Below are 13,761 nucleotides of genomic sequence, written 5' to 3'. Positions count from 1 at the left end.
GGAATCATGTTTCTCGGGGTGTTTGTTCACTGTAACCTCTTTTTATATATGTTTGTAATAAAATACATTTGGAAAAAAAATAAATGGCGGAGGCAGCCCCTGGGTCTCCAGCCACTCCACTGATGGCCGAGGTGCTTTCGAATACCGTGGCGAAGGAATTTGGTAAACACTGGCAGGTTGTGTTGGAGGACCTCCAGAAATCAATGGAGGAGGCCTTGGAGAAGACCAATGAAATCGTAAAAGCCCATGGAGCCACGATAAAAGATATAGAAGTGTCCCTTTCGAGACACCGTGATCGATTGCCTCACTGGAAGGTCAGATATCTTTGGTGGCTGAAGCGAATAAATCGTTGAAGGCCAAGGTAAATGATTTAGAGAATCGGCCCAGGAGGCAAAACGTTCAAGTTATGGGGCTGCCAGAGGGGATGGAAGGCCCAGTGCTAACAGAGTACTTTGCGGTGATGTTCAGCAAGATGATGGGGGGAGCGTGGATTAACACCCCCTCTTGAATTGGAACGAGCCCACCGTACCCCCCGCAGAGCCCTCAGCCTGAGGGACTACCGCATGTGGTAACTGTGACGTTCCACAGCTTCAAAGAGAAAGAGTGGGTCCTGAGACGGGCAAAGGTGTATGGTGACTTCAAATGGGAAGGCCAGGGCATCAGGTTTTACCAAGGCGTGGGAACGGAGCTGGCGAAACAAGAGGGCTGTGTTCAATAAACCCAAGACCGCTCTGTGCAAAGTGGCGTCCAGTTCGGTGTGTGTCGCAAGGGTCGGCAGCTGTGGGTCTGGCTAGCATCGGTAAAAGAGGGTCCCAAGAAATTTTAAAAAAAAAACACTGCTCTATTAGGTGGAGTGGGATACGTTGGGAGGGGTGGAGCATCAGTGTCCTTTACGCGGATGACCTACATCTCTATTTTATGGACCCAGTACCCTTTATTGACAAGATAATGAAGCTGCTTAGGCGTTTTGGCACACTCTCTGGATACAGTTGATTCTGGGACAAGAGTGAATGTTTCCTGGTCAGCCCCACAGGGAGGAGAGCCCAATTGGCAGCACTAACCTTTCGCCTTGCCAAGGCTAGCTTTCGTTATCTGGGGTCCGCATAGCCCACAATTGGGCCTCGCTTCATAAATTAGATTACGCTAATCTGGTTTGAGTGTCAAGTCAGACTTACAGAGGTGGAATAACCTCCCTCTGTCCCCAGGCAGGGTTCAGACTTAAAATTAACGCACTCCCAAGAATTTTATTTATTTTTCAATGTCTCCTCATTTTTCTCCCCAAGACCTTCTTTGTCCAAATCAACAAATTAATGTCCTCCTTTATTTGTAAGAAGTCTTACAACACCAGGTTAAAGTCCAACAGGTTTGTTTCAAACACGAGCTTTCGGAGCACGGCTCCTTCTTCAGGTGAGAAGGAGCCTGAAGAAGGAGCCGTGCTCCGAAAGCTCGTGTTTGAAACAAACCTGTTGGACTTTAACCTGGTGTTGTAAGACTTCTTACTGTGCTCACCCCAGTCCAACGCCGGCATCTCCACATCATGGCTCCTTTATTTGGACAGAGAAGAATTCAAGCATCCATGGGGCTTTGCTCCAAGGAGATAGACAGGCAGCAGGCTTGGCTCCACCCAATTTATTGTTTTACTATTGGGCAGCCAATATGCAGCAGATATTGTGGTGCAACGATCATGGTTCCATATGGGGAAATTACAACTGCCTGGTTCCAGTCTTTTCAGGTAATTTCAGATTCGTGATTATTTGTGCAAGGCTTTTCCCTCCTTTCCTATCTCTTCCCTGTTGAAGAGGATTTTGGCTTTGACTATTTCGGACATATATGGCCATATCCTCTCAGCGGAGTCAGCTCAAATTGGGTCCCATTCTTGATGGTGAGGTGTGGAGTGAGGCTCTCGGCAGGGTTAATCACATGTCTTCATGTGCTCGGCCAAGTTTGATTGAATTCAAGGTTCTGCATAGAGCCTATCTGACTAAAGTGAGGCTGAGTGGATTTTTCTCTGCAGTGGAAGACAAGTGTGAGCGCTGTTCTTGGGGGCCGGCTAACTACACTCCTATGTTCTGGTCTTGCTCCAAGTTGGTAAGCTTCTGGGTCTCTTTCTTCAACACCATGTTGGAGATACTCGATGTTGATTTATATCCATTCCCGTTGGTGACCATATTTGGGTATCGGACTTGCCGATGCTTCAGTCGGGGGGGGGGGGGGGGGGGGGGGTGAAGATGGATGCCTTCACCTTGTTGATAGCCCAGACCAGGTTCTGTTTGGGTGGAGGCCAGTTTGGGTGGAGAACTCCTACTCCAGCCACTGCCTCGGCTTCGTTGGGCGACCTCATATCTTTTTTATATTTGGAGATGGTTAAATACACCATTAGAGGGTGCTTTATCCATTAAGCCCTGTGAGTTTATTTCTCTCAAGTGCCCATCTAATTTAGTTTTGAAATCATTGATGATTTCAATGGGGAGATGGTGGTGTAGTGGTATTGTCACTGGACCAGGTCCTGGGGACCTGGATTCCAGATGGTGAAATTTGAATTCAGTATGAACTTGGAATTAAAAGTGTAATGATGACCATGAACCATTGTTGATTGTTGTAAAAACTCATCTGGTTCACTCATATCCTTCAGGGAAGGAAATTTGCTATCCTCACCTTGTCTGGCCGATGTGTGACTCCAGATCCAGGGCAATATGGTTGTCTGAAATGGCCCAGCAAGTCAACTCAGTTGAAGAGTGATTAGGAATGGGCAATAAATGCTGGCCTTGCCAGCGACACCCACATCCCATGAATGAATTTTTAAAAACTTCCACCAGTTTCATCGGCAGAATGTTCCAGGTCATTACAAAAAACTTGCATCTCTGGATTAAAATCCTAATTCTGTAATCAGATTTTTTTTTGGTCTAAACCTGTCATAATATTGCTACTCCTCCATCAAATTTCCACTTGCCCTCCTTTTCCACGAGAACAATCCCAGCCTTTCAATCTAACCATGCAGCTAAATTGCTAAACTGTGCTCTGGTTTCCTCCCACAAGTCCCGAAAGACGTGCTGTTAGGTGAGTTGAACATTTTGAATTCTCCCTCCGTGTACCCGAACCGTGTACCCGAACAGGCGGTGGAATGTGGTGACTAGGGGCTTTTCACAGCAACTTCATTGCAGTGTTAATGTAAGCCTACTTGTGACAATAAAGATTATAAATATTATTAAATTCCATCATCCCTGAAGCCATTCTGGTAACTATCCTGTGCAACCTCTCAAAATCATTTTTCTTAAAGTGTAGTGACCAGCACGGAACTGGACACACCAATGTAGTTGTGATCTAACCAGACTTTTATATAGGTTCAGCATAGCTTCTCTTTTGTTTAAAAAAATATATTTTTATTGGTATTTTCCAGTTTTTACAGAGTAACAGCTCAAGTGTATCTGATATTTACAAACAAGTTTGTTTCTTATTTACGATTTTTACAAGAGGTCCCTCCGCTCCCCTTCCCTCGTTGGTATTAGTTACCCTCTTAGTGTTGCTGTCTGTCCTGGGCGCCAAGTCCTGTGCTCTGCTTCTTTCTGTTGGATTTTTGGTTTTCATTGTTGGGAAGAGGTGGCCCCTCCCCTCCTCCCCTTGTCCCAATGCTTAATTCCGTGCTTCCCTTGGGTTCCATAGTATACATGACCTCCGACCAGCAGGTGGCAGTGTAAGTCTACCCTGCGGCTCTGTGCCTCAAGGCAGTAGGGAGAAAGTTGTGTTGGTGGTTAGATGAATTTTGCAGTAGCTCCATAATAGTTAGTGTTAGTAGTTCGGAATTTATTTAATTCCAGTTATCTTTACCATGCAGTTGTTTCAGAATAAATTAGTTTAACTAGATGTTCTGTAGTGCATTGTTCATAACGGCTTGTCTAAAGAACATGACACTTTTCTCTTGTGCCTGTGCCTTCCCTTGTCTTCCTCCTCTTTCAACCCCCCCCCCCCCCCCCCCTTCCTAGTCGCTGTTGGCCTTGAAAAGGTCTTGGAACAGGCTGGTGAATGGCCCTCATGCTTTGTGGAAGCTGTCATCTGACCCTCGGATGGTGTACTTGATCTTTTCCAGGTGGAGAGATTCTGCCAAGTCCGCCATCCAGTCTGCAGCTGTGGATGGTGCTGCTGATCGCTAGCCAAGCAGGATTCTCCTGAGTGCAGTTGGGGAAGCAAACATCAGGGAGTTGGCCCTCTTCACATATAAAGAGCTGACTGGTCCGATATCCCGGAGACTGCCATCACGGGCACGGCTCCGCCCTCACCCCACAATCGGGGACATCTTCTCGAACAAGGTTGTCCAGAACCCGGCAGGTCTGGGGCAGGCTTAGAATGTGTTGGCGTGGCTGGTCGGGCCTCCCTGGCAGCGTTCACGTTTTTGCTCCACCTCCGGGAAGAACCTGCTCAGGTGAGGCACCTGATGAAGGAGCTGTGCTCCGAAAGCTAGTGACTCCAAACAAACCTGTTGGACTTTAACTTGGTGATGTAAAACTTATTACTGTGCCCATCTCAGTCCAACGGCGGCATCTCCACATCATTTGGATTCTAGTTAGGTGGGCTCTGTGCGGCATTTTAAACTGCATGAGGCTTAGACTAGCACAGGAGGAGATGGAGTTGGCCCTGCTCAGTGCTTCGTTCAGAATCCCCAGCCCTCTTCCATCCCCAATTCGTCCTCCCATTTCCGTCTAGCTTCATCCAGTGATAGTCTCGCCCTGTCCAGTAACCGTCCCTATATGTTCCCACATATATGTTCCCCCTCCTTACTGTCCATGTTGATTAGTTCCTCTAGTAGAATGTCACTCAGGGACCTGAGACGCCTTGCCGTCTTCTTGCGGAGAAAGTGTTTAATTTGGAGATGCTGGAGCAGTTGTCCTGTAGGCAGGTCCAGGTCTCCGTCAGTTCATCTAAGGTCGCGAGTCTGTCCCCTATGTAAAGGTCCCTAACCTCTGGGTTACCCCCGTATTGTCTCCATCATTGAAGTAAGAAGTCTTACAACACCAGGTTAAAGTCCAACAGATTTGTTTCAAATCACTAGCTTTTGGAGCACTGCTCCTTCCTCCGGTGAATAAGAGGTATGTTCCAGAAACATGTGCTCACCCCAGTCCAACGCCGGCATCTCCACTCCATTATTTAAAGGTGGCGCCAAGCATGGGTGGTGGGAATTTGTGGTTTCCGCAGATGGAGGCCATGGAGGACATCTTGGTTAGACTGAATTGCTGCCTCATTTGGTTCCGTGGTTTTAGTGTGGCTACCACCTCTGGGCTGGATGTGTACTTTGATGGGGGGGATGGGAGCACTGCCGTGGCGAGGGCTCGGAGGGTTGTTCTCTTACAGCAGGACACCTCCACCCTCACCCATTCCATGTTTGACTCTCGTATTCATCCCCTCACCCTCTCGTCTGTGGCTAACCAGTGGTTGTAGTGTAGATTCAGCAGAGCTAGACTGCCCATGTTTTTCCTCCTTGGCAGTGTCAACTTGGGGATCTTCTGGTTCTTACCCACCCCCTCACAAACAGCATAATCATTTTGTCTACTTTGTGGAAATAGGCCTTGGGGATGAAGATCGGTATGGATTGCAACAGGAAGAGGGATCTCGGCAGTACGTTCACTTTGATCATCTGCACTCTCCCCTCGAGGGAGCTTATCTTTTGTACTCAATATTTCTATTTATGGTCCCTAGTAGCCCGGCGAAGGATCTTGCTACAATGGAAGGATGCGAGGCCCCCAAGCGTGGAGACCTGGATCAATGACATGGCGGGTTTCATTAAGCTAGAGAAGGTCAAATTCGCCCTGAGAGGGTCGGTACAAGGGTTCTTTAGGCGGTGGCAGCCTTTTCTCGATTTTCTGGCTCAACGATAGGGTACGGGGACAGCAGCAGCAGCAACCCGGGGAGGGAAAAGGGGAGGGAAAAGGGGAGGGAAAAGGGGGGGGGCCGACAATGACTATGTTTGTTTATTTAATTTTAATATTTTTAAAGTTCTTTTGTTGTTCATTAGGGTTGGGGGGGTGGGGGGATGTGATACATGCGCCGATACGGTCTGGGGGTGTCACAGTTATTATGGGTTATTTTGTTGCATTTCATTGTTTGTCGTTATGTTTTATATTTTCTGTAAAAAATTCCAATAAAAATTATATTAAAAAAAATAAATAAAAAATATTTCTATTTATGAAGCCCAAGATCCCATTTGCTTTGCTGACTACGTTCTCTCAATATATCCCGTCATCTTCAAAGATCTATGTATGTGATCATTGGTCCCTGCATTGTCTTCAGAACGGTGTCGTGAATCATATGTTGCCTCTTTGATTACCGTCTGCCAAAACGCATTATTTCACAATTCTATTTATTAATTGTCTGCAATTTGTCTGTGCATTCTGCTAACCTGTCTGTGTAAGCTAGCCATTTCGGTGCAAAATTGAGACTTTCTTCCCACATAAAGGCTAGTTGAAATCTGGAATTCTCTGAAAAAAAGAATGTGGATGCTGAGGTCAGTTGAAACTTTCAAGCATGAGATGGATAGATTTTTGTTAAGCAGGTGTATCAAGGAGATTGTCAAATCGAGTTGATGATCAGATCAGCCACGATCTAATTAAATGACATTTACAGGCTTACCTTTAGTGTGGGCAGTGGTGGGAAAATAACCTGCCGAAAGTAATGCTTAAAAGATCAAGCCTTTAGCTTCGGATTTCAAATTTCAACAAAGTAATTTATATAGAAAGTATCTGAAAGTATTTAGTTCTGCCCTTCACTTTGAAACCCTTTATTGCTTGACAGTTTAGTGTAAAATATATTTAAATTGTATTTCCAGGTGGCTTCTGAACCCAGACCAGTTACATCTTCTGATGAGAGTGACTTTGAAGCAAGATTAAATAGCTGGAATCTTGGGGTATGTTGTTTGTTTGCTTTTGGTTAACAAGTATTTACAACACAGAAACAGGTAATTTGGTCCAATGGGTCCATGCTAATTTATTGTTCCTCATGAGCCTTCCACCCACCTTATCATTCTATCCCTTCCCCCTCTCATTTTTAAAGAACAAAGAAAAGTAAAGCACAGGAACAGGCCCCTCGCCCCTCCAAGCCTATAGCATATGTGAATAGCATTTAATATTCACCTTAACTGCTCCTTGGGGCAGCTATGTTACATATTCTAAACACATACTACGTAAATAATTTCTCCTGAATTCACTATTGAATTTAGTAGTGACTGTCTTATATTTATGGCCTCTGGTTCTGGTGTCTCCTGTAAGTGGAAACTTTCTTCTCCGGGGTGGCATGGTGGCTGGCACTGCTGCCTCACAGTGCCAGGAACCTGGGTTCGATTCCGGCCTTGGTTGACTGTCTGTGTGAGTTTGCACTTTCTCCCACTGTCTCTGTGGGTTTCTTCCGGGTGCTCTGGTTTCCTCCCACAGTCCAAAGATTTGCAGGTAAGGTGGATTGGCCATGTTAAATTGCCCTTTAGTGTTCAAAGGTGCAGGTTAGGTGGGGTTATGGGGTTACGGGATAGTGCGGGAGAGTGGATCTAGGTAGGATGTTCTTTCAGAGGGTTGGTGCAGACCCGATAGGTCGAATGGCTTCCTTCTGCGCTGTAGGGGTGGGGGTTCTATGTTTTTCACATCAACCTGATCAAATCTTCCATAAGCTCCAGGGTCCCAGGTTCGATTCCCGGCTGGGTCACTGTCTGTGTGGAGTCTGCATGTCCTCCCCCTGTGTGCGTAGGTTTCCTCCGTGTGCTCCGGTTTCCTCCCACAGTCCAAAGATGTGCGGGTTAGGTGGATTGGCCATGCTAAATTGCCCGTAGTGTAAGGTTAAGGGGGGGTTGTTGGGTTACGGGTATAGGGTGGATACGTGGGTTTGAGTAGGGTGATCATGGCTCGGCACAACATTGAGGGCTGAAGGGCCTGTTCTGTGCTGTACTGTTCTATGTTCTATAATCTCTTTAAGATTTCTATTAGGTCATACTTCAGTGTTCCCCTTTCTAGATAAAACAGCAGGTGTGTTGGTGGGTCCAACGTTTTTTGCTCACTGTCCATTACCTCTACATGCTTTTTAAAATATGAAGATCAGAACAGTTCACAATATTCCTCATATGGTCCATCCATGATTCGATACATGTTACTTAGCTTAGATTAACTTTGATTATGACTATAACTTGAGGATTTTCATTCAGAAATATTATTGTTAAATAGGATTCCTTTCATTGTTTGCTTTTTGCTGTCATTTAAGATGTAGGGTGGTTTAGTATGTGTATATTTCCTTGGTTCTTCTCAGTGTTGCTCTGTACTGCCTTCTGTAAGTATAGGCCTCCCTTATAATTTTTCCTTTCCCCTCTTACAGGAACGATCGTTCCTCATCTCCCCGTAATCCTCTTTCCTTTCTCTAATTTTGAGAATATTTTGTTGTGAAATAACTCACTGTAGAGTCAGAAAATCTCACCTACAGAGGGTGCACTTGAAGCAAAGAAGACTCATTGGGCTTGCCAGCTCTACCATTACTACAGCAGTAGGGGCTGGTTTAGCACAGGGCTAAAGAGCTGGCTTTGAAAGCAGACCAAGTCAGGCCAGCAACACGGTTCAATTCCCGTACCAGCCTCCCCGAACAGGCGCCGGAATGTGGCGACTAGGGGCTTTTCACGGTAACTTCATTTGAAGCCTACTTGTGACAATAAGCGATTTTCATTTCATTTCATCACATCAGGGAGTCCAATTCACTTTTTAGGCTATTTAAAATAATTTGTTGCTAATACATTTTAATTTTGTGGATCAACAAGGCTTATATTTTGACTTTTGAATTGCATTTGACACACTTTCCTTGAAATTATCCTCTGGATAGGAACCTGGTAATCACGTAAACAGTTAAAATCTCTTCTAAATTCTCGGCAGTTTGTCAAGTTTCTGGTTTGTCACATAAATAGAGTAACCAATAGCCACACAATAGCTTTGCAGTTCACTGACTAACTCAATTGAGAATACAATATTAGTAATAAACAGATCAAAGTGAGTACAGTCATCCCATATCCTTTAGTTGTGGCTTTGCATGAGAGCAAATAGAATGGTATTGGCCTGTATTAACTTCAAAGTCATTTCAGTAGTCAGTGAAGGCGACACCACAAACAGCTGCAGCACTGAACTACCCTGGGAAATGTACTGGACTGCAGCGGGGCAGAAGGCTACATCTGTTATAAAAGTAGTGAGAGAATTGCAATCTCTTTGTAACTTTTATAATTGCAAATTTGGTTGTGACAGTGAAATATCTTGATTGTCATAAAAAATAAGCAAAAGCCAGATAGGTTTTATGTATATCCACCTCATTAAAAAAAACACAGCAACAGCATTTAAAATCAGAGACCATATGCCAACTACAGTAAGTCCTGGCAATCAGTGATGGGATGAAAATTATTCATTCTCCGTTATCTACTTTGACTAATCTACTTAATTAAACATCAGCATTTGTCAGGGAAACACTGTCATCACTTTAAAAAAACAGGATAAGGAGCCAACAACTAAATAAAATTCTGTGTGTATACAAAAATACAAACAAATGTCAGGAAGCATAATCTCTAATCGGAGTGTTCAAAGGATAGTAATGAACAGCTTGAGCTTTGTTTTTGTGGTTTAAAGTTGAACTCTTTGATTAGAGGACAGATGTGTCATTCTCAGGCACTCATTATTCTCTCAGTAAAAGGAAATTCGTAAGTGCTCACTACGTATGATGGTACATGTATATGTTTTTCAAAGTATTCCCCTTGTTCTTTTAGTATGTTCCTCTTTGCTTTGGTGAGGTCCTGGCAGATGACCAACCATACCCTGGCAAGTGTTGACAGCTTCAGAAGAGGAAGGGAGGAAATAGAAGGGAAGAAAGCATATTCCTCCTTGACAACCACATGCCTGTTCCCTTTCTAGCTGTGAAGCCAAGAAGGTGACCTGCTTTCAGGTTCTGCCAATGTCATTGTATTGTCAACCACAAAGGTAGCTAGTAGCTATTTACCCTCTTGTTTTCCTTTCCTCCCTGCTGGTAAAACAGCAAGTAGAGACTCTCTGTTTCTCTCCGATCCAGACTGACATCAGGAGTTCATTGTATGGAGAACTAGGGGTTCCAGACAACATTTGATGCAGTGCATTGTTGCCCCATTATCTTCATATATAGAAGCACCGCAATTACAGCACAGAAGGAAGCCATTTGTTCCAGTTCTTCAGCTGGAGACATCTAGTGTAATCTGATTTTGCTGTATCATTTTCTACTTTTCCTTTTGAAATACTTAGTTATCTTTTAACACCGTTATCAAATAAAGTGCACTTAAAAATGGAAAACTGATAGCAGAATATAATTTCAGGAGAGGTATTGTCTAATCAGTTGGAACAAGAGCTATTTCAGTGTTGACTGATTAGCAAAGTTAATTTTTGCCTTATAACACTCCCGTGAAGTGTCTTGGATGTTTGTGTTAACGGTGTCACATAAATGCGAGGTATTGTTTTTAAGTCTTGTTTCAGTTGTCGCTATTGGCAAAACATTCTTTGTTTTAATAATGCTCTGTGGGGGAGAACAAAATCATCTTCCTTCCCCTTCATTCTTATGGGAATGATTGAGAGGCTCTGACCCTTTCTTAATGATTCATCAACAAGCGTAAACAGTAAATTAAACTTCAAAGTACAATGAAAATCCCTTTGTCAACAGCCCCTTATTGATTTCACAATGCCTACATTTTCCCACAATATCAGAAATGCAAATAAGCGAAACGATGATACCTTGTCTCAAAATTAATTACCATATAACTCTTAATGTTACTAATCAAAGTTTTGATTGAATATGAATTAATGTAAAGTAGTTTGTAGTTGGTAGATAGTAATGAAAAATGAATGATGGTGGATTCTCCCTTTGCTTCAATGAATGAGTGTTCAGCAAGGGGAATTAAATAAATGTTTATCTCTAGATTGGTGTTGTCTCGTGATGTTACATTGAATCTTTATTTGCAAATCACATATGAAGTCACTGTTTAGTTGGGGATTTGGGCGGCACGATGGCACAGTGGTTAGCACTGCTCCTCACAACACCAGGGACCACAGTTCAATTCCGGCCTTGGATGATGAATGTGTGGAGTTTGCATATTCTCCCTGTTTCTGCGTGGGTTTCTTCCGGGTGCTCCGGTTTCCTGCCACAGTCCAAGGCTGTGCAAGTTAGGTGGATTGGCCATGCTAAATTGCCCTTTTAGTGTCCAAGGATGTGCAGGCTAGGTTACGGATCGGTGCAGACTCAATGGGTTGAATGTCCTCCTTCTGCACTGTCGGGATTCTATGAAGGCACTGGCTTTGTGGTGTGCATGCTTGTCCTGCAGGGAAGTGACTTTCCTTCTCTCCTGCTGATCTTAAGTGGATGAAGTTTCGTTGCTCCTAAAAAGGGCCAAACTTTTCTGCGAGACCTCCTACACCACAAACCCCCAAGGTCAGCCTTGGATTGGATTGGATTTGTTTATTGTCACGTGTACTGAGGTACAGTGAAAAGTATTTTTCTGCGAGCAGCTCAACAGATCATTAAGTACATGGGAAGAAAAGGGAATAAAAGAAAAGACATAATAGGGCAACACAAGATATACAATGTAACTACATAAGCACTGGCTTCGGATGAAGCATACAGGGTGTAGTATTAATGAGGTCAGTCCATAAGAGGGTCATTTAGGAGTCTGGTGACAGTGGGGAAGAAGCTGTTTTTGAGTCTGTTCGTGCGTGTTCTCAGACTTCTGGGTCTCCTGCCCGATGGAAGAAGTTGGAAGAGTGAGTTAGCCGGGTGGGAGGGATCTTTGATTATGCTGCCTGCTTTCCCCAGGCAGCTAGAGGTGAAGATGGAGTCAATGGATGGGAGGCAGGTTTGTGTGATGGACTGGGCGGTATTCACGACTCTCTGAAGTTTCTTGTGGTCCTGGGCCGAGCAGTTGCCATACCAGGCTGTGATGCAGCCCGATAGGTTGCTTTCTATGGTGCATCTGTAAAAGTTGGTAAGGGTTAATGTGGACATGCCGAATTTCCTTAGTTTCCTGAGGAAGTATAGACGCTGTTGTGCTTTCTTGGTGGTAGTGTCGACGTGGGTGGACCAGGACAGAGTTTTGCAGCCCTAGGAATTAGAAACTGCTAACCATCTCCACCTTGGTCCCGTTGATGCTGACAGGGGTGTGAACAGTACTTTGCTTCCTGAAGTCAATGACCAGCTCTTTAGTTTTGCTGGCATTGAGGGAGAGATTGTCGCTACACCACTCCACGAGGTTCTCTATCTCCCTCCTGTATTCTGACTCGTCGTTATTTGAGATCCGGCCCACTAAGGTCGTATCGTCAGCAAACTTGTAGATGGAGTTGGAACCAAGTTTTGCCACTCAGTCGTGTGTGTACAGGGAGTAGAGTAGGGGGCTAAGTATGCAGCCTTGCGGGGTCCCGGTATTGAGGACTATTGTGGGGGAGGTGTTGTTGTTCATTCTTACTGATTGTGGTCTGTTGGTCAGAAAATCAAGGATCCAGTTGCAGAGTGGAGAGCCAAGTCCTAGGTTTTGGAGCTTTGATATGAGCTTGGCTGGGATTATGATGTTGAAGGCGGAGCTGTAGTCAATAAATGGGAGTCTGATGTAGGAGTCCTTGTTTTCGAGATGCTCTAGGGATGAGTGTAGGGCCATGGAAATGCCATCTGATGTGGACCGGTTGCAGCGGTATGCGAATTGTAGTGGATCAAGGCGTTCTGGGAGTATTGAGGTGATGCGCTTCATGATCAACCTCTCGAAGCACTTCATTACGACTGAAGTCAGGGCCACCGGACAGTAGTCATTGAGGCACGTTGCCTGGTTCTTTGGTACCGGTATGGTGGTGGTCTTCTTGAAGCAGGAGGGGACCTCGGAGTGGAGTAGGGACAAGTTAAAGATATCTGTGAATACCTCTTCCAGCTGGTCCGCGCAGGCTCTGAGTGCACGACCAGGGATCCTGTCCGGGCCCGTCGCCTTCCGAGGTTTCACTTTCAGGAAGGCCGATCTGACTTCGGAAGCTGTGATGGTGGGTGTGGGTGAATTATGGGCCGAGCGGATTGTTGGTTACTTGCTCGAACCGAGCATAGAATGCATTGAGTTCATTGGGGAGGGGTGCGCTGCTGCCATAGATACTGCTCGGCTTCGCTTTGTAGCCCGTTATGTTGTTTAGTCCTTGCCACAACCTCCAAGAGTCTGTCTGTGACTCCAGCTTGCTTTGATATTCTCTCTTGGCATCTCGGATGGCTTTGCGGAGGTCGTACCTGGATTTCTTGTACAGGTCAGGGTCGTCTGCCTTGAACGCCTCAGATCTGTCCTTCAGTAGGGAGTCAGTCACGCAATTGAGCCATGGTTTCCGGTTGGGGAACGTACGTACTGCTTTCTCTGGCACGCAGTCGTCCACACATTTGCTGATGAAGTCTGTGACGATGGTGGCATACTCATTTAAGTTGGTCGCTGAGTTCTTAAATATGGACCAGTCCACTGTCTCTAAACAGTCATGTAAGAGTTCTTCTGTCTCCTCGGACCAGCACTGCACAACCTTCTTAGCTGGATTCTCCCGCTTGAGTTTCTGCTTGTATGCCGGGAGAAGGAGCACTGTCTTATGGTCTGATTTCCCAAAGTGCGGTCGGGAGATGGAACAGTAGGCGTCCTTGATTTTTGAGTAGCAGTGGTCAAGAGTGTTGTCGCCCCTGGTGGGACAGGAGATGTGCTGGTGGAATTTTGGCAGTACACTCTTGAGGTCGGCTTTGTTGAAGTCT

General features: G+C 45.1%; 1 protein-coding gene across 11 annotated transcripts in view; it reads left to right on the top strand.

The window, feature by feature from the left end:
* cep112 (centrosomal protein 112) overlaps positions 1–13,761 on the top strand; it is a 698,524-nt gene that overhangs the window by 127,362 nt on the left and 557,401 nt on the right. For 8 of the 11 annotated variants that reach the window (XR_005457964.1, XR_005457967.1, XR_005457965.1 and 5 more), the window contains exon 6: positions 6,815–6,892. The exons of 2 other annotated variants lie outside the window; for them this stretch is intronic. Coding sequence is in view for 4 of the 9 variants with exons in the window: in XM_038777031.1 (XP_038632959.1) it covers positions 6,815–6,892 (78 nt within the window). In the remaining 5 variants the exon portion in view is untranslated. Of the gene's footprint in view, positions 1–6,814; positions 6,893–9,941; positions 9,972–13,761 lie in introns of those variants that run through there. One more of the 11 variants, XM_038777032.1, reaches the window with a different exon arrangement.

Source organism: Scyliorhinus canicula, chromosome 18 (assembly GCF_902713615.1).
Source record: "Scyliorhinus canicula chromosome 18, sScyCan1.1, whole genome shotgun sequence".
Lineage (NCBI taxonomy): Eukaryota > Metazoa > Chordata > Chondrichthyes > Carcharhiniformes > Scyliorhinidae > Scyliorhinus > Scyliorhinus canicula.
Note: the sequence above shows the minus strand (reverse complement) of the source record. Positions and strands in the feature narration are given on the sequence as shown.